At 51.5% G+C, this 23310-nt stretch overlaps 1 protein-coding gene across 1 annotated transcript in view; it reads left to right on the top strand.

Annotated features, from left to right (window-relative positions):
- The window catches only part of DNAH10 (dynein axonemal heavy chain 10), a 137770-nt gene that overhangs the window by 94476 nt on the left and 19984 nt on the right, over positions 1-23310 (top strand). Inside the window, exons 49-58 of the mRNA XM_023647299.2 lie at positions 171-264; positions 822-989; positions 1565-1753; positions 6109-6280; positions 9924-10127; positions 10787-10867; positions 12585-12782; positions 13593-13754; positions 17534-17708; positions 22973-23154. Coding sequence (XP_023503067.2) covers positions 171-264; positions 822-989; positions 1565-1753; positions 6109-6280; positions 9924-10127; positions 10787-10867; positions 12585-12782; positions 13593-13754; positions 17534-17708; positions 22973-23154 — 1625 coding nt within the window. The remainder of the gene's footprint in view (positions 1-170; positions 265-821; positions 990-1564; positions 1754-6108; positions 6281-9923; positions 10128-10786; positions 10868-12584; positions 12783-13592; positions 13755-17533; positions 17709-22972; positions 23155-23310) is intronic.

Here is a 23310-nt window from a genome sequence, read left to right on the forward strand (position 1 = left end):
TACACTTAATTTGTTGGTTTCCATTAAATTTCATTCGCACGAGACCAGGGAAGAGAAGACCATAGGAACGCCATCCTTCTCCACACCCTGGTGCCCGTCTGAAAAGAGTAGCATCTAGCTCGCCTGCCCTAGGTGACTTCCTGGCTGACTCTGCCCCTTCCGTCATGTAGGTTCCAGACGGTGACCCAGATGGTGAGAGTCTGGAGGAACGAGTGTCTGAGAGTCTTCCACGATCGGTTAATCAACGAGACGGACAAGCACCTGGTCAGTACATCGAAACGGACCAGCAAATGCAAAACTCTAGCCACAAAATTATTCTCTGGGTGAAAAAAAAAAAGCATTAAAAAACCCCAATGTAGGGGCCGGCCCGGTGGCACAGTGGTTAAGTGCGCATGTTCTGCTTCGGCGGCCCAGGGTTTGCCGGTTTGGATCCCGGGTGTGGACGTGGCATCGCTTGGCAAGCCATGATGTTGTGGGCATCCCACATATAAAGTAGAGAAAGAAGGGCACAGATGTTAGCTCAAGGCCAGTCTTCCTCAGCAAAAAGAGGAGGATTGGCAGCAGATGTTAGCTCAGGGCTAATCTTCCGCAACAAAACTAAACAAACCCCAATGTATTTTTTATATAGTACACAGCAGAAAAATAGACACTAACAATAAAAGTCAACAGGTAAAGGAGGGTAGATGATTAGGTACCTTGTAGCAATTGGGGAAACAAAATCAAATGCAAATTACTTCGGATAATCCCAGCATGTGCTCTTCTGACAGGTTTTAGCACACACATTGTTGAGTTTGGGTCCTTACCTGTTCTTATTTTAAAAGGTGCAGGAGCACATAGGGAACTTGATCATGGAACATTTTGAGGATGACGCAGAGGTGGCGATGAGAGATCCCATCCTCTTTGGAGACTTCCGGATGGCGCTGCACGAAGAGGAAACGCGCATTTATGAAGACATCCAGGACTACGAGGCAGCCAAGGCTTTGTTCCAGGTGTGGACGGGGCTCCCTTCAGGGGCTCCTAGCTCCCGGGAGCGCTTCTCGGGGGAGCCGAGCATTGCGCGGGTGGAGCATTGCGCGCCCAGGAGGTGGAGCTGGGGAGAATGCCCAAGCCTCTGTCTCCAGGTTCGGAATGAGGGCTTGTGTCCCATGCAGGGGTTCGCACACCTAGTAGTGCATAGAAACGACCTGGGGGATTTGTTAAACGCACAGACCCCTGGGCCCACCCCTCTGAGACGCCCTTCCTCTCACCCGTGTAGGGTCCCAGGGGTTCCAATACACAGCCAGGTTTGGGAACCACTCATTTGACTCCCTAACACTCATTTTCATCTTAATTCATGAGTTGAGCCTCAGAATCAGCTTTGGCTCGATGCTGGCCAATCACAAACCAGCAGATTGAAATCTTGACTAAGGAAGCTGGATTAATCCCGTAAACCCAAATGATTTAATTATTTCAGCTATGGTGGGGGTTGAGAAAAATCTCTCCTCCGTTCTTAATCCCTCCTGGACAAAAGGAGAGAGTCTGTCTCTTAAAACCCAGTGAGCCTTTTAAGTTTTCTTAAATTCAGGAAATTCTTGAGGAGTATAATGAAAGCAACACCAAAATGAACTTGGTTCTCTTCGATGACGCTCTGGAGCACCTGACCCGTGTGCACCGCATCATTCGCATGGACCGTGGCCACGCCCTGCTCGTCGGGGTCGGGGGCTCCGGGAAGCAGTCTCTGGCCCGGCTGGCTGCCTTCACAGCCGGCTCCGAGGTGAGTCGACCTCCCCTCCCAGGAACAAGTTTGATATGGCAATTTTTGCAGTTGGTAGTTTATGCAAAATTGGAACTAACCATCACAGATCATAACATGATGTTTTCACAGAGTATAAAATGTCTTTTTTCTTGGCTCGATAATTGTTTTAACTGAATATCTGAAGCATCTAACTATTGTATTGGAATACATTGGAATGGAGAATATGTCAAATGAAGTTTGAAAGTCGAATATGAGCAAATCCTGTGATTTGTGACCTGCGCCCGTATAGAGGAGGGCTTGGCCCAACCTCCATGGACCAGGGTTCAGGGTCTGCAGTTTGCTCGCTGCTGAGTCTGCACAGCCAGCACACACAGTTGTGGGCCATCTTAGAGTCTTTTTTTTTTTAAACCAGGTTTATTGAGATCTAATTCACAGACCACGTAATTCACCCATTTAAAGTGTAGGATTCAACACCTTTTGATACATTCACAGATATGTGCAACCATCACCACGGTCTGTTTCAGAACACTTTCTTCACCCCGAAAACAACGCCCATGTCGTCGAGCTGTTGCCCTCTGTCTCCCCGCTCCCCAGCCCAAAGAAACCACTAATCTCCTTTCTGTCTCCAGCGACTTCTCTATTCTGGGCTTTCGTATGAATAGAATCATCAAGTGTGTGGTCTTTGTGACGGCTTTTTTCACTAGCATAATGTTTTCAAGCTTCATCCATGTATCAGTACTCGTTCCTTTTGAAGGATGACTCATGTTCCCTTGTTTGGATGGACCACATTCTGCTTATCCATTCATCCATTGATGGACATGGGGTGGTTTCCACCTTTTGGCTCTTGTGAGTAATGCTGCTATGAACATTCACGTACATGTTTCTGTGTCAACATGTGTCTTTATTTCCCTTGGGTATACACCTAGGAATGAAATCACTGGGTCAGATGGTAATTCTATGTTTAGAATTACCACCGTGAATTTAGTTAGCATTTCAGAATTAGTATTTCAGAAGCTGCCAGAGTGTTTTCCAAAGTGGCCATACCATTTTACATTCCCCCCAGCACTGTACAAGGGCTCCTATTTCTTCACACCGTTCGCAGACTCTTGCAGACGGCTCCCGCAGTGCCCACAGGCGGTTTGCTTGCAGGGCCCTGTCAGAGTGGAGACGGGCACCGGGCCACGAGGCTTAATTCTGGAGAGGAGCCATCTCTGTAATGCGCCCTCCTCTCCCCACAGCCCTCTGCCGTTCTCGGGTATCTGACTCCATTCATCACTAGGGTCTTCGGTTACCCTTGTGTCTCCTTTTTTGCTGAAAACTGCCCTGGGGGCCTTCATTCTCTGGTTGCCTGATATATACTCCTGCTCCCGGGTGCGGAACAAAGGCTTCATGAGCCTCAGTCAGTCCCAGGCTCTCGGCGGCCCTGTGCGTGCCTCGGACCCCTTGGCCAGGCAGCCTTCGGAGGGGAGACTTCTTGCTGAGTTTTTGTAATCCTTCTCCTAGCAAGTGAAAGGTGCTCTTTTGCACGAACTGTCTTATTTGTCTTCTCCGTGTCTTCTGGAATCAGATTGCCCTCAATGTCATCATCGCCACAGATCAATCGCCACTGTCTTCTCTCTATGCAAATGTGATACATCCTCATTGAAACTATTCGGAAAATGCAGAACCATCTAAAGAAAATAAAGATCTCATCACCTAAAGATAACCACTCTTGTTACTGGTAACATTTCGGTGCACATCCTTCCAGAATTTTTTTCTATGAATATACAAATGTTTTTACTTCTTGCTAGCCATGGGTTAATATTGTCTATAACTTTTATAATCTGTTTTCCACTGAACTGTGTATGTGACGTCTTTTCAAGTCAGTGAATACGTGTTTGCGTTGTGCTTTGGAACCCTGTGTGGTGCTCCGTGGTGTGGATGTGCCGTAGGTTAGCCCTCTCCACTGGGGACATCCCGCCTGTTCCTTGTCTAGTTATTATCGACAGTCCATGATGAACATCCTTGTCTATTTCTCTTTGCACATTGATCAGTTTTTCCCATAGGAGCATTTCCTTTAGAAATTGGGAAATCGGTGGGTTAAGGATACATGTTTTTTAAAGACTTTTGACACACGCACCAGATTCCACACTGGCAAGTTTGGGCCTAAGTTCAAGGTGGAATTTCCCTCCTTGAACAGGAGCAAAAAGGGCCTGGAGATGGAGGACGAGGGGGAGGCAAGGGCTTTTAATTTTATCCATAACTTGTTAAAAATAGGTGTGAAGCAAATATGACAAAGTTTTTTTTTAGCAAATGTTAAATATGGGTGGTGTTATGGCGTTATGTTAGTCCTCATACTCAGGTTATTTTTTTAAATGTCTTAACAACCAGTCACTCCCACAACAAAGGATTGTACTGATTTATGCCCCTGGCATTGTCCATTTCCCCCTATTCTTGCCAACACTGGGTATTGTCATTCTGATATTTGCTAATATTATAGGTGAAAAATGTTGTAGTTTAAATGAGCATTTATTTCTTCAATTAATAGTGAAGTTTGAATATCTTTTTATATATTCATTGGACATTTGACTTTTCCCTTTTGTGAGTTATGTCTTTATATACTTATTGATTCTAGAGAACTCTTTATATAGAACAACAATCATGGTTAATTCAATGAATCTAGCTTGCAGCATTTCACAAATATCGACCTTTTGTTTAAAGTAAAAGTGAAAACCTAATTTGGTTGATTTACCTTTAAAATCAGAAAAACAGGAAATCTAATCATCCATTATTAAAATGTAATTGTTTTCTACATTTTTCTGTAGCATAAGATGTTACCCTCTGGGCAAGTTGATTTTTTCTGTTGATTAGTCCTGGTGGATCTGGGGCATTTTCCTCTGAGGTAGCGGTTGTGCATCCTGGCCTGGAGGAAGGGCAGAGGATGAGAACGTGCTGGGCTGTCACCGTGCCCTGGGGAGCGGAGGGCAGCTGGGTAGTGGGGTCAGAGGGAGCCATCCATGGCAGGGGGGCCAGGAACCATTGAGGGGAAGCGTGAAAGGTCCACTCAGGGAGGACGAACGGGGTCTGCAGGAGTCAGACAGGCTGGAGGGCATCCATGTTGCCTTGAGTTTGTGTGTGACTGTGTGTGAGTGTGGAAGTTTGTGTTACTGTGTGTGAGTATAAGTATGTGTGAGTGTGAAAGTGTGTGGGTATGAACATGTGTGTGATTGTGACAGTGCATGGGCAGAAGTATGTGTGAGTGTGAGCTCATGCGGGTGTGAAAGTTCACATGACTGTGTGGGTGTGAAAGTGTGTGTCAGCAAGTGTGAGTATGAAAGTGCACATGAGTAACTGTGTGTGTGTATGAAAGTGTGATTGACTGTGTGTGTGAAAGTGTGTGAGTGAGGCCATGAATGTGAGTGTGTGAGATGACTGAATGTTTGAGAGCATGTGTGTGTGTGAGAGTGACTGTGAGTGTGAATGTGTGTGAGTGGCTGTGCAAGTGAGTGTGAAAGTGTGTGAGTGACAGTGTGTGTGTGAATGCCTCAGGTGGCTGTGAGTGCGTGTTTGAGAGTATATGGGAGAGTGAGAGGGGCGTCCATGACCCTGGGTGTGCGCGCGCGCGCGCGTGTGTGTGTGTGTGTGAGCGGGGCTGAGGGGAGGAAGCGAACCAGGGATCTGGAGTCGCCGAAGAGTCCGCGCTGACTCAGAGCTGACGGCTGGCTGGCGCTTCCATCTGAGCCAGAGGAAGCCCTTGGCCAGGAAAGACGGGACTTAAGTGCAAGTCCTTATTGCCATGGATGTCTATTTCGTGTGTGATAGGATTGTGTCATTTAAGAGTTTAAAGTGGCCTCTTGCTCAGTTTCTTTGCACACCTTCCACAGTCTAACGTCAGTCACACTCGCAGCTGTGACTATGCACGCGTTAGGGTGTGTTCGCGCGTGCGTCCTTGTTTCCTTTGCCTTGCCCCTGGGCCCATGGGCTCCGCTCCCCGCAGCCCCACTGCTCGCTTGCCTCCCTGGCTGGGACTCAGGTGACTCATTTCACGACGAGGGGGCCTTTCTGTACCCTGTTTGGGTTTTCTTCCCGCCAAACTCCCATAATCCCGTCTGGGCAGACTCTGCTGCCTGCGCACTCTCACCCTCCCACATGTGTGTGCGTGCACACAGTGTCTAGGGACGTTATACTTTACTGCATCCTGCGTTTCTCACTCAGCAGTGTGTTGTGAAAATGGCCCAGGCCATCTGCTCTTGCTGTCACTGGTCCCTCGTGGACAGCTGCTCGTCTGAGGGTCCGAGCGCACGTTTCATGGCGCAGTGCTTGCCCCCGGCAGGTGGCTGGAGTCCCCTCCCCGGGTGGGTTGTCTCACGGGATGCTGTGCTCCATGCCGGCAGGTGTTTGAGATCCTCCTGAGCCGAGGCTACTCGGAGAACAATTTCCGGGACGACCTGAAGAACCTGTACCTGAAGCTGGGCCTGGAGAACAAGACGATGATCTTCCTGTTCACAGACGCCCACGTGGCCGAGGAGGGCTTCCTGGAGCTCATCAACAACATGCTCACGTCAGGTACTGCAGGGGCTGCTCGGCCTCCAGCAGAGGCCGCCTGAGAGAATGGTTACGTGTTTTAAGCATTTACTGCCTCCCGAGGAGGCCATTATTCAGGCTCTCACGGGGGCTGGAGCGCGCCAGGTGAACGGTGCTGGCAGGAGCAGGACAGGCGGAGGGTTCAGTGTGCACCAAAGAGTCCATGTGGGGAGAGGCCCACGTGGCGGGAGCGTGGGGAGCTGGCGGGAGGGATGCAAAACCAGGTGGAGGGGCCACGTGGCGCAGGGCCTGGCGGGTCACTGACAGGAGATGAGATTTCCTTCTCTGTGCAATGACATGATCCAGATTTACGTTTGTGAAAGATCCCTGTGGCTGCCCTGTGGGGCTAGATTAGAGGAGGAGAGCAGGAGAGGGCGGCCAGTTTGGACCCACCGCCAAGGTGCAGGTGAGAGATGAGGGCGTCTTGGACAAGCATGGGGCAGTAGGAATGGAGGGAAGTGGGTGGATTCACGAGATATGAGGAGGTGGATGGATCGGAGGAGGGCGAGTGAGGAAGGGCCTGGCCTGTGGGAGTGATGGGTGGTCCATTTACTAAGACGGGGAGACCAGGTCGGGGCTGGGCCATTCGGGGCAGGTGGGGTTTGCTACACTTAGGAGAAATCCCAATGGGCTGTCAGATAGTGAATTAGTTGCTAGGGCTGACATAACAAAGTACCACAAAGTGGAGGCTTATAACCACCCAAATTACCCATCCCACAGTTGCGGAGGCCGGAAGTCTGAGGTCAAGCTGCTGGCAGGATTGTCCCTCTGGGGCTCAGAGGAAGAGTCTGTTCCCCGTTCTCTCCGAGTGACTCCCTCTGGTCTTGGACGTTCCTTGGCTTGTAGACGCACCAACCCCGTCTCTGCCTTCGCGTTCTCTTGGTGTTCTCCCTGAGTGTGTCTGTCTCTGTGTCCAGTCATATTGGATCGGGGCCCACCCTAATGACCTACTGTAACTTGATTACTTCTGTAAAGACCCTATTTCCAAGTGAGGTCACATTCCGAGGTACTGGGGGCTTCAACATACTTTTTTGGGGGAATGCAATTCAACCCCTAACAGACAGGCAGTTGGATACACGAGTCCGCTTCTCAGAACAGGGGCTTGGGTGGAGATGTCAGTTTCAGAGTCACTGACCTGTGGTTTGTCAAACCTCGGGGATGGATGGAGTCATCTGGGGGGGAGGGTGTGAGAAACAAGCGACTCCAGGACTGAATTCAGGGAGAAGAGGAGGACGAGCCAGAGACTGAGAAGGTGGGAGGGAAGCAGGGGCGAGTGGTCTTTGTCTCCTGCATTGCACACGGCTGTGATTTATTACAGCACAAGGACACGAAGGACAATCAGCGAAGAGAAAAGGCGGGTGGGGTGGAGTCTGGAGAAACCAAGCTCAGGCTTCCGGAAACTGCTCCCAGGGGAGTCACACAGGATGCACTGAATTCCTCCAGCGATGAGCTGTGACAACACGTGTGAAGTGTCGCCTACCAGAGAGGCCCAGTGGAGACTCAGCGCCCGGGGTGTTTACTGGGGGCTGGTCACATCAGCCCCTCTGCCTGGCATTTACCAAATGGCAGATTTCCAGAGGGAAAGCGGGTGGTCGGCACAAACAGATAAGAATTTATCACCTCACAGTTCTGGAGGCCAGCAGCCCAAGATCAATAAGTGCGTGGTCGGAACCCTCCCGAAATCTAAGTTCCCAATGCCAGGCGAGGGCCAGCCCTGCAAGCAGGCCTTTGTAGGGAGTGCAGCCCCAGGCCTGCTGAGTCAGCTCTCTTCTGTACCGGAGCCCATGAGATATTTAAAAAGATGTATTGTACTAATTTGAAATGGTATAAAGAGAGTAAAAAAAGTCCACCTAGCCAGAATCTGGCTGCTTCTCAGTCCTGATGGGGCTCTCGCCTGCACTCCTCCATTTATTCAGTGGTTCCATAATTCTCAGGAGGCCCAAACGGTGGAGGGTGTCGACTCCTAACCTCTCCCGCATTTAGCGATGCTGCTTCGCCTCTGAAGCCTGTCCTTTCTCCTGCGTTACCTTGACCATCCGTCTGAGCCAGACCTGCTTTATGTCTGACCTTGACTTCTCACAGACATCTCCGTATTGATCTTCCTGCTTCCTAGAATGCCACTTTCTGCACATGTCACTTGTTCCCTTTCTCCGAAGCCTTCGATGGTCTGGGTCTCGGGGGACTGACCTCTCCTGCTTCTGCAGCCGGGGCTCCTCGTTCTTCTTATTTCCCAGCACACGCTTTGCATCCTGCCTCTGTGTCTTGCCCATGCTGTTCTTCCTGCCTGGCACTCTCTCTCTCCCTCTCTTTATCACCCTCCATGGTTGCAAGTGACAGAAACACAGCTCAAACTGGCCTACATCAAATTAAGGGAAAATGAAGGAGACGGTGTTGATTCGTGACACTGAAAAGTCCAGGGGCACAGTTGGATTCAGGTGCCCAAATGATATTACAAATTGGTCTCCGCCTCACTCTTGGCTTGACTATTTTTGTCTTTTATTTGCCTTCTTGAGTTCTCTCAAAGTAATTTAATGGCACTAGAAAGCCCCAGGCTTGCATCCTCCTTGCTTAGCCTGGCTGAATGAAGGTTTCTCCTCCCCAGAGTGATGGCAAAGTGCCTGGCAGGGCTCTCATTGGCTGGCTCAGATCACATGCCCGTCCCAGAACCAATCACATTGGCTGGGGTGATGCAGGCTTCTGATTGGGCAACTTAGGGTAGTGTCATGCCACCCAGACCACATCCAGACCTAGAATGGATGAGACGTGATTCTCCACAGGACCAGAAGGACCCATGACAAGGAAGGGGGCAAGAACAGGCCAGCGCCAAGCTCCGCCTTGCTCCAAATTTTAGCTCCGGTAACACGCAGGGTCTCCTTCCTCCAGGAAGCCTCCTCACTGGGGCATTTCCTGTCCCCTGAAGCTGGGACACCTACGACCCAGGCTACTTATGTGACATTTAGTACACATGTTCTTGGGTTGGTATCAGACTTTTCACACGTGGGTCGCAAACTTGTAAGTGGGGCTGTAAACGTCAGCCCTGTTCTTGTATCTGTAGACCCCCTCAGGGCTTGGGGTGTGTGTTCTATGGAGAGGGCTGGGGGCCTATTTAATGGCACCCCAAATGATCAGATACTTCTTCTCTGGAGCCCTCACGCTTTGCAGAGGGTTTCTCATCCTTGGCACTAATGACATTAGGGGCAGGATCATTCCTTGCTGTGGGGGGCTGTCCTGCGGGTGCTTGGCAGCATCCCCGGCCTCTGCCCACTAGCTTCCATTAGCAACACCCCCAGGCACAACTCGGGACAACCAAAAATGTCTTCAATTGCTGCCAGATGTCTCCTGGGGGTGAAATTGTCCCCAGGTGAAGAGTCCTTGCTTTGATGCTCATGATAACCCTCCAGGTAAGCAGGAGGCAGCTGTTATTCCCGTTTCACAGCTGTGGAGACTGACGCTCAGCGGGATTTCCCCACGGCCAGTGAGCCTTAGGTCTCAGAGTCGGGCCCCGAGCCCAGCTCTCTGGACTCGGCCCCCACGGCTCTTCCTGAGACACTGCGTGTCGTCACTTCAGTGCCTAGAGTGACAATGGCCCTGAGACCGACACACTCCACGTCTCTTTGTTTCCTAGGAATCGTGCCTGCACTTTTTCCAGAAGAGGAGAAGGAGTCCATCCTCAGTCAGATCGGACAAGAAGCTTTGAAGCACGGGACGGGCCTGGCCAAGGAGTCTGTGTGGCAGTACTTCGTGAACAAGAGTGCAAATAACCTGCACATTGTCCTGGGCATGTCGCCGGTGGGGGACACCCTGAGGACCCGCTGCAGGAATTTCCCAGGTGCCCTGGAGCTCAGCCTGCAGCTCTGTTCCCCCTTCTGCAGGGCGTGCGCTCTGGGGAGCCATGCACGTCTTCAGGTTCCACCTGCAAAGGAGAACACAGCATGGTCGTTAGGTTGAACTTCGGGCCCTGCAGTGTAGGACGAGCCCCGCTCGGCCCCTCACGCTTGCCAGCAGGCTCTCCTGTTGCCGGCAGGTGGGCGATGTCCTTCTGACATGAGGAAATGCTCGTGGTCCCTGGGGACAGGGCCTGGAGGGAGTGCTGCGTTGCTCTCTTCCATTTGGGGAAATGCTGCCAGCCTTGCGGAAGGTGCAGGACCTGCCCTTAGAACAGAGGTTCTCAGCTGGGGCGATTTCACCCCCAAGGGGACATTAGTCAGTGCCTGGAGGTCTTTCTGGTTGTCACAACTTGGCTGGGGGGAGTGGACTACTGGCACCCAGTGGGTAGAGGCCAGCGACGCTGCCAAACAGCCCGCAATGCAGACAGCCCCCACCACAGAGGATTATGCGGCCCAGATGGCAGCGGTGCTGGGGTTGAGAGATGCTCTTCTGGTGAATGTCCTCGGACACTGATGTGTTGGGCACTGAAGACGATGTCAATGCTCTCCAGTGTCTCGGGGTTGCAGAGTGATCATCTTTTCATCTCTCTTGTGTTTCAAGGTCTGGTAAATAACACTGGTATTGACTGGTTCATGCCCTGGCCTCCCCAAGCCCTGCATGCAGTGGCTAAGTCATTTTTAGGTAAGTGACACCTAATATGGGGCCCATATTCGTGGTATAACAAAGTAATTTATCACTTTTCTGACTGAATTTTGGTTCAGTGGATTCCTTCACTGTTACTGCCCACAGCCATGAATCATTTTTTAGTTTATTAGTGTGTTGTTGGTTTATATTGTGTTTTAGTCCAAAGGGATTTCAGGGGACTTGCAAGGACAATTTAGCATAAAAATTAATTACGTGTCATCCAAAGGAGGGGTCAGCAAACCACGGCCTGCGGGCCCACTGCTTGTTTTGTAAATAAAGTTTTATTGGAACAGAGACTCTTGTTAATGAACAGACAGACTCTGGCTGCCTTTCCACTACAACCACAAGGCTGAGTAATCGCGGCAGAGACGGCGGGGCTCACACAGCCTAAATGGGTTCTATTTCACGGGGGTATTAGCTGTCTCCACGTGTTAGCACTTAGGTTTGCTTTCAAAATTCAATGGTTCGGTGTTGTAAATAATGCCGCATGGAATTTGCTTAGAATAATTTTTCTTAGAATAGATTCTCTAGAATTGGGATGACTGTGCCCCAGAGTATGGGTATTTGTGAGGCCGAGTTTTCCCTGCATGCCATCAAATTGGCCTGTGGACTGTGGTTTGCTCACCCCCGTTATAACTCAAGATCAGATCTGCAGAATCTGGGTGAATGGGTGCTTTTGGTCAGTCTTTCCTTCCTTCATTTTACTTTGAGGCAAATTCTGCTTTGGGGTCACAGGATTTTGTAATCGGTGAGATAATCGAGCGATGTGATTTGGGCACCGGTCCTGATCACCGATTCTTCCAGCAGACTTATAGGAAGACCCACCTTGTGTTCCATATGTGCTGGGTGTGGGGGACACCGCGGGGACACTGGGTGAATTCCTCTCCTGAAGTCCCAAGCCTCTGTGCGCACAGTGTCTTGGCCATTGGGAAGCAGACCTTTCCACCCGGAGGGAGAGAACTGGCTTTCTGTGTTCTCAGAGAAATTGCCAGAGCACGGATCGGTCCTGCCATCCAGAAGAACCCCACGACAAGGATAACTGCTCTTTTCTTTTCTTTTTTTATTAAAACATTTTTGTATTTTTTATTGTGGTAAAATATGTATAATATGAAATTTGCCATTAGAGCCATTTTTAAGTGTACGGTTAGTGGCATTAATTATGGTCACGTTGTTGTGCAACCATCACCACCATCCATCTCCAGAACTTTTTTCATCTTGTAAAACTGAAACTGCGTCCCCCTTAAACACTAACTCCCTCTTCCCTTGTCCCCAGCCCCTGGTAACCTCTAATCGGCCTTCTGTCTCTATGAATTTACCTGTTCTAGAGATTTCATAGAAGTCGAATCATGCAACATTTGTCCTTTTGTGTCTGGCTTCCTTTACTTAGCCTGTTTTTAAGGTTTATCCCTGTTGTGGCCCGTGTCAGAATTCCCTTCCTCTTCAAGGCTGAATAATATTCCACTGTATGGATGGACCACATTTTGTTTGTCCATCCATCTGTCGACGGATGCTTGGGTCGTTTCCACTTTTGGACGTTGTGAATAGTGCTGCTGTGCACATTGGTGCCCGAGAATCTGCTTGAGTCCACTTTGCAGCTTTTGTGGGTGCGCGCCTAGGAGTGGAATTGTCGGGTCATATGGGGATTCTCTGGTCCACTTTGTGAGGAGCCACTCTCTTTCTTTAAGAGGGATCTTTTCGATTTCTTTCTCTTCAGGGGATAATCCAATGATCCCAGTAGAAAACATAGAGGACCTGGTGGAACATGTAGTTTTGGTCCACGAATCCGTGGGTGAATTCAGCAAACAATTTCTACAGAAACTGAGGCGCAGCAACTACGTAACTCCTAAGAATTACCTTGATTTTATTAACACGTATTCAAAATTACTGGATGAGAAAACTCAGTACAATATAGGTAAGACTTGGAAATGGGACGGCTAACAGAAATTGTTATTACTCACGAGTAAGGATCCCTGTGCTCAAGTTTCCCCTTTTTTTTTTTTTAAGATTGGCACCTGAGCTAACATCTGTTGCTAAACTTCTTCTTTTTTTCCTTCTTCTCCCCATATCCCCCCGGTACATCGTTGTATATTTTAGTTGTGGGTCCTTCTAGTTGTGGCATGTAGGACGCCACCTCAACGTGGCCTGACGAGCGGTGCCATGTCCGTGCCCAGGATCTGAACCGGCAAAACCCTGGGCTGCTCAAGTGGAGCGCGTGGACTTAACCACTCGGCTGTGGGGCCGGCCCCTGATCTTTACTTTAAGCAGATGTTTCCAAGCAAGATGAGGCATCCTCAGGATTCAGGCAGAGCGAAGCGCGTTTGAATTCCGCATTCAGAGTAACTCTGTGTGGGCAGGGCCCTGGCTCCCTCTCACTTTTATTTTTCAGTGTGGGGTCTTGCACTTTGTAGCTCTAAATTTTCATTGCTTTAGAGATGTTGACTGATGGCGGCAACATGCTCTGTTGGAAAATGCTTTTTGAAAATGCTCTGACTCTGGCTGTTGGCCAAGTGGAGCACTGTTTTCAGAAACATACTCATTTTAGCTGATGCCGCCTCAGTATGGCAGTGGAGGTGCTGAAAGATGCTGGATGTCTTATGGAAACGATTTTTTTTCTGGTGAGCCCAAGTTGGACGCATTGTGTGGAGGCCACGGGAATGCTTGCCCCGGTGCGTTGGGAGCGGCGCCCGCCTGGATGACGGATGCGGGTGCTCTCTCCTCGCAGCTCAGTGCAAGCGTCTGGAAGGGGGCCTGGACAAGCTGAAGGAGGCCACCATTCAGCTCGACGAGCTGAACAAGAAGCTGGCCGAGCAGAAGATCGTGCTGGCGGAGAAGTCGGCCGCCTGCGAGGCTCTGCTGGAGGAGATTGCCACCAACACAGCCATAGGTGAGTGTGGGACCAGCGCTGGGGGCGGGACCCTCAACAGGACAGGACTCCCCAGGGGACATCCCTGAGAAGCCACCTGTAGACACTGAGAGTGTCATCTTTGGGCCCGTTGATTGCTATTTTTTTCTGAGTTAGTGTCCAGCCCTCCTTTGTGAGCACGGAGACCCTGCCCTATGCGGGACCCAGAGCGGGGACCTTGAGGATTTGACAGGCTGTGGAAAGTCGTCTCTTACCCTCCATGAGCCCGGGAACTGCGTCACTAGGGTTTGCATGCTGTCAGCTTTAGCATCATTTGTTTGGGACTTCCTTGGTTCTCTGTGAAGCTGTTCTAGGTTCTTTCTCAGGCCCCTTCCCCCGATCTTCCTGGCCCAGCGCTCTCCTCATCTCCATTGTCCCCTGCTCCCGAGGAGCTGACCTTCTCACAAATCTCTCACACAGGATAACTCCTAAGCTGCAGCTTTGCCCCTGACCTCTAACCCCGCTCTCTGTCTTTGGACTCCTGTGTCTATCATCTCTCAGAATCCTGTGTTCCGATCATGTCCTCCCCAGCTCATTCTCAGATTATTGCAGGAGCCACTCAGCCTTCCTTGCCACCTCTGCCTGTCCTCACTCTAGCCCGTATCTGCATTGCTTCTGAGGATGATCTTGGCTCAATGACAGTCGCACTGTGTCAGGCCCTGGGTGCAGGACCCCTGTCTAATTACTCTGGGCATGGCACGCCAAGTTGGCTTCGGCAACCTGCCTGTCCCTTGCTCCCAGTCTATGCCATCAGCATGGGCTTATCCCACCCTTGGCTGGGTCACCTGGACGTTCCCCTGGAGTTCATGTTTTGAATCAGCCAATGTAAAGACAGGAGGTAATAGAATTCTTGTATTCCACGTCAGTGCTGTGCAGGCCCGGATCTCTGGAGCTGCCCTGATTTGTGTGTTCAACGTCTTCCGTTCTGTGAGCTGCCCTCACTCCTTCCAATACTCTCTCTTTTTGCTTAGCTTGGTCATTGTCGGTTTCCGTTGATTTCAACAAAAGCAACTTAACTGATAGAGGTGCCTTCCCGGTGATCTGTGGCAACTCCCCTCTGCCTAGTTCAATGCTGAATACGCAGCCTGGCCCTGCCGGGTCCCTGCCAATCCTGCTCTGTCATCTCACCCACCTCATTTCTCATGACACCGCGTCCCCTGCCCCCCCGCATCATTTCTTCAAGCCCACGTGACTCATGCAGTAGCTTATGCTCTCGCATCCTTTGCTCTGCTCTTCCTCTCCATGTTTCTTCTTCCAGAACTCTGATCGAAGGCCTCTTTCCCGCACAGCCCCAGTTTGTTTTCATCCTCCTTTTAAAGACTCTATATTCCCAGAGTTTTCCCTGTGTGGATTTATATGTGTTCTGAGATGCTTGCTGAGTTGGCGTGCCCGTGGTAAAACTAGATTGGAAGTGCCTGGAAAGAAGCTGTTATTTCATGGTTTCATCTGTCCAATACAGATCCTTCCTGGGTATCAGATTCCTGTCAGGCACTGCGATGGGGCAGTGTGTGGGGGGCCAGGAAATGAATGAGACTCAGCCTCTCCCTTGAAGAAGCTCACGACCAGGAGACCCCCTCCCCGAATGCCCAGGCTATAGTGTGTACTGAGGGTGACCTGTTTGCCACCCCCATGGTTAGTGCCTTTCCCACCTGTTGCTGTTCTTACCAGGGTCCCCTTGCTCCTACTCGGAATTTTGGAGGTAGCGTCATCTGGGAATTTACCTCCAGACTGCCTGTCCTGATCAGGACCATCTTGGTTATAAATGCCAGAAACTGAGCTCAGATGGCTTAAGCTTAAAAGGAAATTCATTGATTCCAGATGTATCTGGCTTCAGGCACAGCTGGATCTAGGCACTCCAGTGTGTGAGTTGGAATCTATTTCTTTCCCTTTCTTCGCTCTGCTGTCTCCTGTTTGGGCTTCAGTCTCAGGCAGCAGGCTCTGTCCACTGGTTCCCACAAAGCTCCCAGAATTGGCTATAGTTGGGAAGGGTCACATGCCCATCCCTGAACCGATTCCAGTGGCCATAGGGATGGAATACATTGACAAGCCAGGCAGAGGGTAGGGTGGGACCCAGACCAAAGCTCTCTGCCAAAAGTGATGGAGGGGAAGGTCTCGGGAGGAAGATCGGGGGATGGCCAGCAGACGGGGATGAGTGCCGAGCAGGCACAGTTGATAGATGCCCCCACACGGTCTGCTCCCCATCTGTCGTGCATGATGTCATGCTCAGCTTTCCAGAGCACCACTTGTTTATCCGTCCCTGCGCTGCCCAGAAGTCTTCAGGGAGTGCCCCGCCTCCAGCCTGCTCTCCTGGCTGAAAGAGCCCCCCTTTTGGTCCTGCACCTGGGGCTTTACTGGCCCTCTCGCAGGTGCCGGCCCGCGCTGAATCACCTGTAATTGTTCCAGCCTCCTTCCTTCCCAGCCCAGCTCCCCTCCCTTTCCCTCGGTGGTGCCTCCCGAGGCCCCTCTCCTGCACTCCGACAGTCTGAGGGCTTCCGGCCTGCTTTTCCATTCTGATGGTCTCCAACTGTGTCCTGCTCCCTCCTGAGGCATCTGTCCTCCTGCTGCTCCAGCAAGAAACTCTCCGGGGGCTGGGACCCTTCGTGGTGTCAGGGCCCACACAGGCTTTGCATGCTGCCGACCGTTAACACTTGCTTGTTGGCTGTGGAGTTGAACCCGAGAGAAGGCCGCCTGGGGGAGCCGTTGGTGCGTCAGCATGCTAGTGATCACGTGCCGTGCTCCTTTCCTGGGGCTGCTGTGACAAAGTTCGGTGAACGGGCTGCCTTGAAACGACAGACATTTATTCTCTGACGGTTCTGGAGCCCAGGAGTCCGAAATGAAGGCATTAGCAGGGCCGTGCTCTGTCTGACGGCTCTGGGTGAGGGTCCTTCCTGCCTCTTCCAGCTCCTGGTGGTTGCTGGCCATCCTGGGCTTGTAGCTGCATCCCTCTGACCTCTGCCTCCATCATCATGTGACCGTCTCCCTCTGTGTCTCTGTCTTCACATGGCCTTCTCATGAGGACAGAGTCATTGGGTCTAGGGCCTACCCTAACCCAGTCTGACCTCATCTTAGCTAATTGCATCTACAAAGACCCTCTTTCCAAATAAGGCCACATTCTGAGATTCCGAGTGGACGTGAATTTTAGGAGGGACGCTATTCAACCCAGTGTGCCTGCTGTGAGCCAAGCCCTGGTCTAAATGTTGGGGTCGCAGCTCTCGGGGAGATGCTAACATTCTCGAGAGTGGAACCAGACCATCAGTGAGCCCGGAGGGGGGTGAAATTTCAGATTGCGATCAGTGTCCTGAAGCAAGTCAGCGAAGCGGGGAGCCGGCGAGGGACAGAGGCGGCAGGCCACCTTCGGGCAGGTGGCTTTGTGCTGGGCCTGAAGGAGCAGAGGAGAAGGTGATCAAGAGGCAGGGAGGTCTCCGTGAGCCAGAGAAACAGGGAGCGCAGGCAGCCCTGGCGTCCTCGGCTAGCGCTGGCCAAGCAGGCTTGGGGGCTGTCACTGGGATGGAGCGCTGGGACCTGGGCGGGCCAGTCAAGGAGGGTCAGAGACGGAGCAGCCATCCTGGTGTTGGAGCCCCGTGCACCGTGAGGACTTGTGTTCTAGCGGGAACGCCCAAGGCTGTCACATTGGCTCAAGCTCGTCAGATCCCCCTGCGCCCAGCCCCAACCTTCGCGGGCTGCGCGCTGCTTTGGCTCAGCAGCAGGGGTCCATCCTCCCCACTCCCGGTCACTTCACTAACCTCGCCCTTCCCCCACAGTGGAGGAAAAGAAGAAGCTCGCAGAAGAAAAAGCCATGGAGATAGAGGAGCAAAACAAGATCATCGCGGTGGAGAAGGCTGAGGCCGAGACGGCCCTGGCTGAGGTCATGCCCATCCTGGAGGCCGCCAAGCTGGAGCTGCAGAAGCTGGACAAGTCAGATGTGACCGAGATCAGGTAACCGATGGCCATCTCCAAGTGCACTTGGCCACCAACGTCGTTCCTGACAGCCATGACTATAATCGTGGCGGTTAGGCATTTGCAGAGCCAGGCTGCGGGCTGGCCCCGAGCTCGGCACTTTCCATGGTGGGGATTGTGAGTACCTTCATTTGCAGGTGAGGGAGGCGAGGTGGCCCCCCAGGTGGCCAGTAGGTAGCAGGGCCTGCCGGCCTTGAACCCGGGCCGACTCACCACAGGAGGCTGGGATCCAGGACGGGCTGCATGGCAGAGGTGGGGCTGTGGAAGTCGGTCCTCTTCGCGGACGTGACACAAATGTCTGTTCCGAAGGGCAGCCGGGCACTCGACGCACGGGGCCTGTGCCCTGCTGAAGATAGCGTGGTGGGCGGAGGGCCGGCGGAGGGCGGCGGTGGGAGGTGGTCTCATCATTCTAGCCACATGGGCTTGCCGGGGGAAGAGCAGGTCTTCACTGTGGCCCCCAGACATTTTGCAAGTCACTCTGTAAAATGACTTCATAGCCTGCAGCCAGAGGGCTCGCCTGCCATGAGGACGGGGCCTGGTGTCAGGGCCTGGTGTCCTTAGGGCACCGGTAGTGGATCTTGCTGGTAAATTCAGCAATTTAGCTGTCCTGTCTGCCAGCGCCCTCTCCTTGTGCCGCCTGGCCCCATGCTCGTCTCCCCTGGTTTAGGAAGCCCAGCTCTCTCTTCATCTCTCCCCATCGTGGCCTCATTTTCCGGAGGGGTTCAGTCCTTCTGGCCCCCCAGTCAGAGAGACTCCGGTTTCCAGGCCGGCAGCTGCCTCTCCGTCTTGTGCTCCTGGCACAGTGGTGTGGTTCTCCATGCTTCTCTCTTTTCCCAAGGGCTGAGCAGCGTTCCTTGTTGAGGGCCGTGCCCTGGCTGTCTGCCTCTGAGTGAAACATGAACTGGAACAGAACGTTCCGCTGCTCCCAGGGCAGGGGACCCCAGTAATTCTCGGGGGGTCATCTGGAGATGCCACTCTTGTTAGCAAGAAGTCATTATTTCAGAGTTTTGCAAAGTGTGGTTCCAACGAAGGTTTAAGGATGGAGGTTCTAAAATTGCACTGGCCTGTGCTGGGAATTTAGACGGAGGTGCCAGGACGGCACAGAAACACACACCAAGCTGAGTCGTGGAGAGACCATCGACACACACGTTTTCAGGGGAAACATCCAGCCAGGTTCTGGGAATTTGGGGTACTGCTCCCAGGTCGGCAGAGTGAAAACATTGTGAGAGCAGAGAGTTGGGAAAGATTTTTGAAGGGGATTTATTTGGAGAGAAGGGGCTGTGAATGCCCCCATCAACCCAAGGAGGAGGGGACGGGGGGCTTCCACGGGCCACGTGGACAGCTTAATCCGTGCCCCCTGCAGTCAGCCAGGTGTGCCTGCGTCACCCGAGGCGGGTGTGAGACAGGAGCCCAGTTCATCCCTGAGAAAGCAGAAGTAGCCTGTGGCCTAAAAGGAGCAATTTTTAAAAATGTAATTACTGCAACAGGTAATATGTTCATGCACGGCTCTGCCTCCTACTGCCTGTGTGACCTTTGGCAAGTCACCTAACCTCTCTGAGCTGCAGCTTCCTCCTTTGTAAAATGTGGATGATGATAATCGTCCCCAAGGCATCAGAGTTGTTATGAGGATCGAGTGAGCTGTTACGTGAAGAGCTCTCAGGACTGGGCTGAGCACACGGTCAGTGCCGTGTAAGCGTCAGCTAGGATCATGGTTCCAGCATCAAAATGACATGCCTTGAAAGCCCCCAGACCTGTCCCCATCATCTTTGCTCCCCTCTCCACTCAACAGGTCACCATGCCCTTCATTTCTCATATGTCCATCCGGAGAGGTTGTATGCATATTCAAGGCAACCGGATACACCAATGTCTCTTCGGTCCCCAACTCTGGACTCGAAGGGTTTGCGGAACAAGTGATACCTGTGTATTCCTTTTTCCTTCTTGTTTCCATATAGATGGTAACACACTCTTTCTGCAACTTGGCTTTTCTGCTTAATGATACCTTTTGGAGATATTTTGCATGTTGATAGATGATGAACTTTCCCCAATATTTTTAAATAGCCCATCACATTCCATCATTGTGTATCTGTGCCGTCATTTATTTAACCGGCCCCGATCTTTGAATCTTCAGCTCATTTCCAGTCTTTTGCCTTCCCAAAGAGCGGGGTAAAGAATAACCCTGACCGTACATCGCTGTGCACCTGGCCAAGTCCACCTGAAGGATACCTTTCCAGAAGTGGGGCTGTTGGGTCCAAGGGTGTGTGTGTTTATAATGTCACAGCTGTTGCCTAATGCCGTCCCTGGGGCTGGGTCCACTTTGCACTCCCTGGGGCAATCCATGGGAGTGCCTGCTCTTCACAGTCTCACCAACAGAGGGCGCTACTACACATTTGGATTTTTGCTTTTTTATAGTGAAAAATGGTGTTTGTGGAATTTTAATGTGCATTTATCTGATTATGAGTGAGGTTGGACTTGATTTAATATGTGAAAAATATGTAAAAGTCGCGTGGCTTTCCTTTTCTGTGCGCCGTCTGTGCGCTTTGCCCTCTCTCTGTTGAATTGTTGTTGCTATTGTTGCTTTTTTTTTTAAATCCATTTCCAGGGGTCTTTTATGTAACAGGGAGATTAGCTTTTTATCTGTGATGTGAGTTGAAAATATTTTTTCCTAGTTTGTCACTGACCATTTGACTTTGTTTATGAGGTTTGTATGTGTGTTTGTGTTTGCTGTATATAAGATTTTTCTTTTAATGTGGCAGATTTTAGTAATATTTTATTTTGTGGCTTTTCGATATTATGTCATACTTAAGAGGCCTTACGACTTCAAGATTGTAAAATAATTTTCCCAAGCTTTCTTCCTGTATTTTATAGTTTAATTCTTTACTTTTAAATCTTTGCTTTCTTTGGAATTTTTCCTGGCATTTGGTGTGAGTGTGGAACCGGTTTTATTTTTTCCAGACGACTACAATCTGGCTTTCTTCAGGTCATCTGGATGTTAAGTATGAGGAGCCAGCACTCACATCTTGACAATTTCATAATCCTTTAATTCTTTAAACAGCACTTCCTTTCTCTAATGCTCAGTCTCCTTTGTAGAAATCACTAGATTTTTAAGGTGGGAAGATTAGGAGGAACGAAGGTTGGAAGAGGATGTTTTTCCGTGGAATCAAAGGCTCCCTTTGTTACCCGCTTGTGACTTTACTTTTCTTCCTTCCCCTCATCAGTGGTCGTTGGGTGCCCACCCTGTGGCTGGCCTTGCGGCTAAGGAGCCGTGAGCCGGGTGGGCTAGGTCTTCCCCGCATGGGAAGCACTGGTGTGCTGTGGGACAGCACTGGCGTCTGTCTGGGAATCCCACGTGCACAGTAAAATTACCCAGAGAGGGCAGGACAGGAAGGTCTTTGCTGCTGTGGAGGAGGGGGCGTGACCTGGTCTGGGAGGCGGGCAGTCAGGCAAGGATGCCTTTAAACTGAGATGTGACCAGAGAGCAGGGACTCACCAGTTGGACGATGGAAGCGGCGTGACTGGAGGGAAAGGCAGAGACAGAGTATGTGGGGAAGGGTGAGGGGAGGGAGGGACTGGCGTTTGTAGTGATTATTTGCCTCCAGAGAGGGCAGCATGTCATCATCATCTGTCTCTCCCTCTAATCCTGAGCTTTTTTTCTGATAGAAGAAAGGAATCAGATGAAACAGAAACGTTTTCATTTCCCAGACTTGCAACCTTAGTATTTCTAACACCTCCGTCTGGATAAATGAGGCTCCTGGGAATGCTTTGTAAGCTGACCGCAGAGAACTTCCATGGTCTTATAGGATTTTGGAGCTGGAAGGTTCTGGTTTCATGTCCCCATTTTACAGATGGGGAAACTGAGAAACTCTCCACGGTTCCTAACTTGCCCGAGGGCTCAGGACCCTGCTCAGAGGCCTGGGCTCTTTCTGTCTCGAATCTGAAAACATTTCACGGATTCTTTCCTCCTCTGATTATTCCGAGAGCAGTGGCCTGGGCCTGGCCTTCATCAACCCTGAAGGAAACCTTTTAAAAACAGTTGGCAGTGGTGTCTGCTTTCGCAAGCCCCCGCGCCGGCCGGCGTGACTGAACCTTCCCCTGGTGACTCAGGCCCATCGCTTTCATCCTCAGGCTCTGTGCTGCAGTCGCTGCCCTGGCTTGTCCTCACGCGCTGGGGCTCCCTCTCTCCTCTCTGGTCTGCCGGCGAGTGGGTGGGGGTTCCGGGCCCAGGACGGGTCGGGGTTTGCCCAGTCTGGAAATTCTCCACACTGCTGTGCTGGTTACATTGTTCCCTCTCTGCCTGCCTCCCTCCCACCCTCTCCCTCCTCAGGGTCAGTCTGGCCTCCTACTGGAGAGGCTGGACTCCGGCCTCACTCCCCGCATGCCGCTCCATGCCCCGTGGGGGCCTCTGGGAGCTCCTGCTCCTCTCTTCCTTCCTTTCCTTGGCCTTTTCTCCATCATTTTCCTTCTGCTTCTGTCTCTCTTCATGGCTTGGGTGTCTGCACCACTTGCGTGGCTGTCACAGACTTTGCTGGGCAGCGGGCAGCCGAGTAGTCCCACTGGGCACACTGTGTGCCACCCGTCCCTTCTGATCCTTTTGGGTTTCCAGCTCCCCGGAGGGTCGAGGGCACTGGACATCTGAGTGTGGAGCAGCGGAGTGATGGTCTAGTCTCATCAAAGACAAAGAAGACAAGTAAGAGGTGACACAGTCTGGAAAGAACCCAGGATGTGGGGACCCCAGACCCCACAGGCTGTGTGAACACAGGCAGGCCACCTAAGCACTCTGAGCCCTGTTTATTCGTCTACTAAGTGGAAAATAGGATAATGATGATGATGACGATAATAACAATAATGACAATAATGACAGCGGCTGCCATTTAGAGTCTGAGGAATCACCCCCAGGGTGTAATTAAAAACGCAGATTCTCAGGCGCCACCCTGACCTCCTGGTTCAGAGGCTCAGGGGCGGCCTGGGTTTGCATTTTAATGACAACCTCCCCCACGCCCCATGGTTCTGATGCCCAGTCCAATTCCCGGAGCCTGGTCTGGCGCTGGCTGAGACCCAGTGCCTGCCCTCGGAGAAGCTCACCCCCAGAGCCCACGGCCGTGCCAGGATGTGGCTTCCTTCGTTTTCATGCAGCATCACCTCCAAGAAATGACTCTGGGTTGAGCCATTTTTTCTGGAACTCTCATTCAGGCCAGATCCTGGCCACATCCCGGTTCTGACCCACCTGCATTTCCATTTCTTGCCAGGTCCTTTGCTAAGCCCCCGAAACAGGTGCAGACGGTGTGTGAGTGCATCCTCATCATGAAAGGGTACAAAGAACTCAACTGGAAGACCGCCAAAGGCATGATGTCTGACCCGAATTTCCTGAGGTCTCTGATGGAGCTCGATTTCGATGCAATTAGCCAGAGCCAAGTGAAAAATATCAGAGGTGAGTGTAGACAAATGTAGGCATAGCCAGGGTCGATCTCAGTCTGGCTTCTCAGTGTTTGGGGCAGAGAAGGGGGGTTTGTTGCAGGCAGACTCTCCCGTTGTGGTCAGATGGTATGGCTGTGGTTCTGCGGATGGAACAGGTGGAATGACTGAT

Source organism: Equus caballus, chromosome 8, assembly GCF_041296265.1.
Source record: "Equus caballus isolate H_3958 breed thoroughbred chromosome 8, TB-T2T, whole genome shotgun sequence".
NCBI lineage: Eukaryota > Metazoa > Chordata > Mammalia > Perissodactyla > Equidae > Equus > Equus caballus.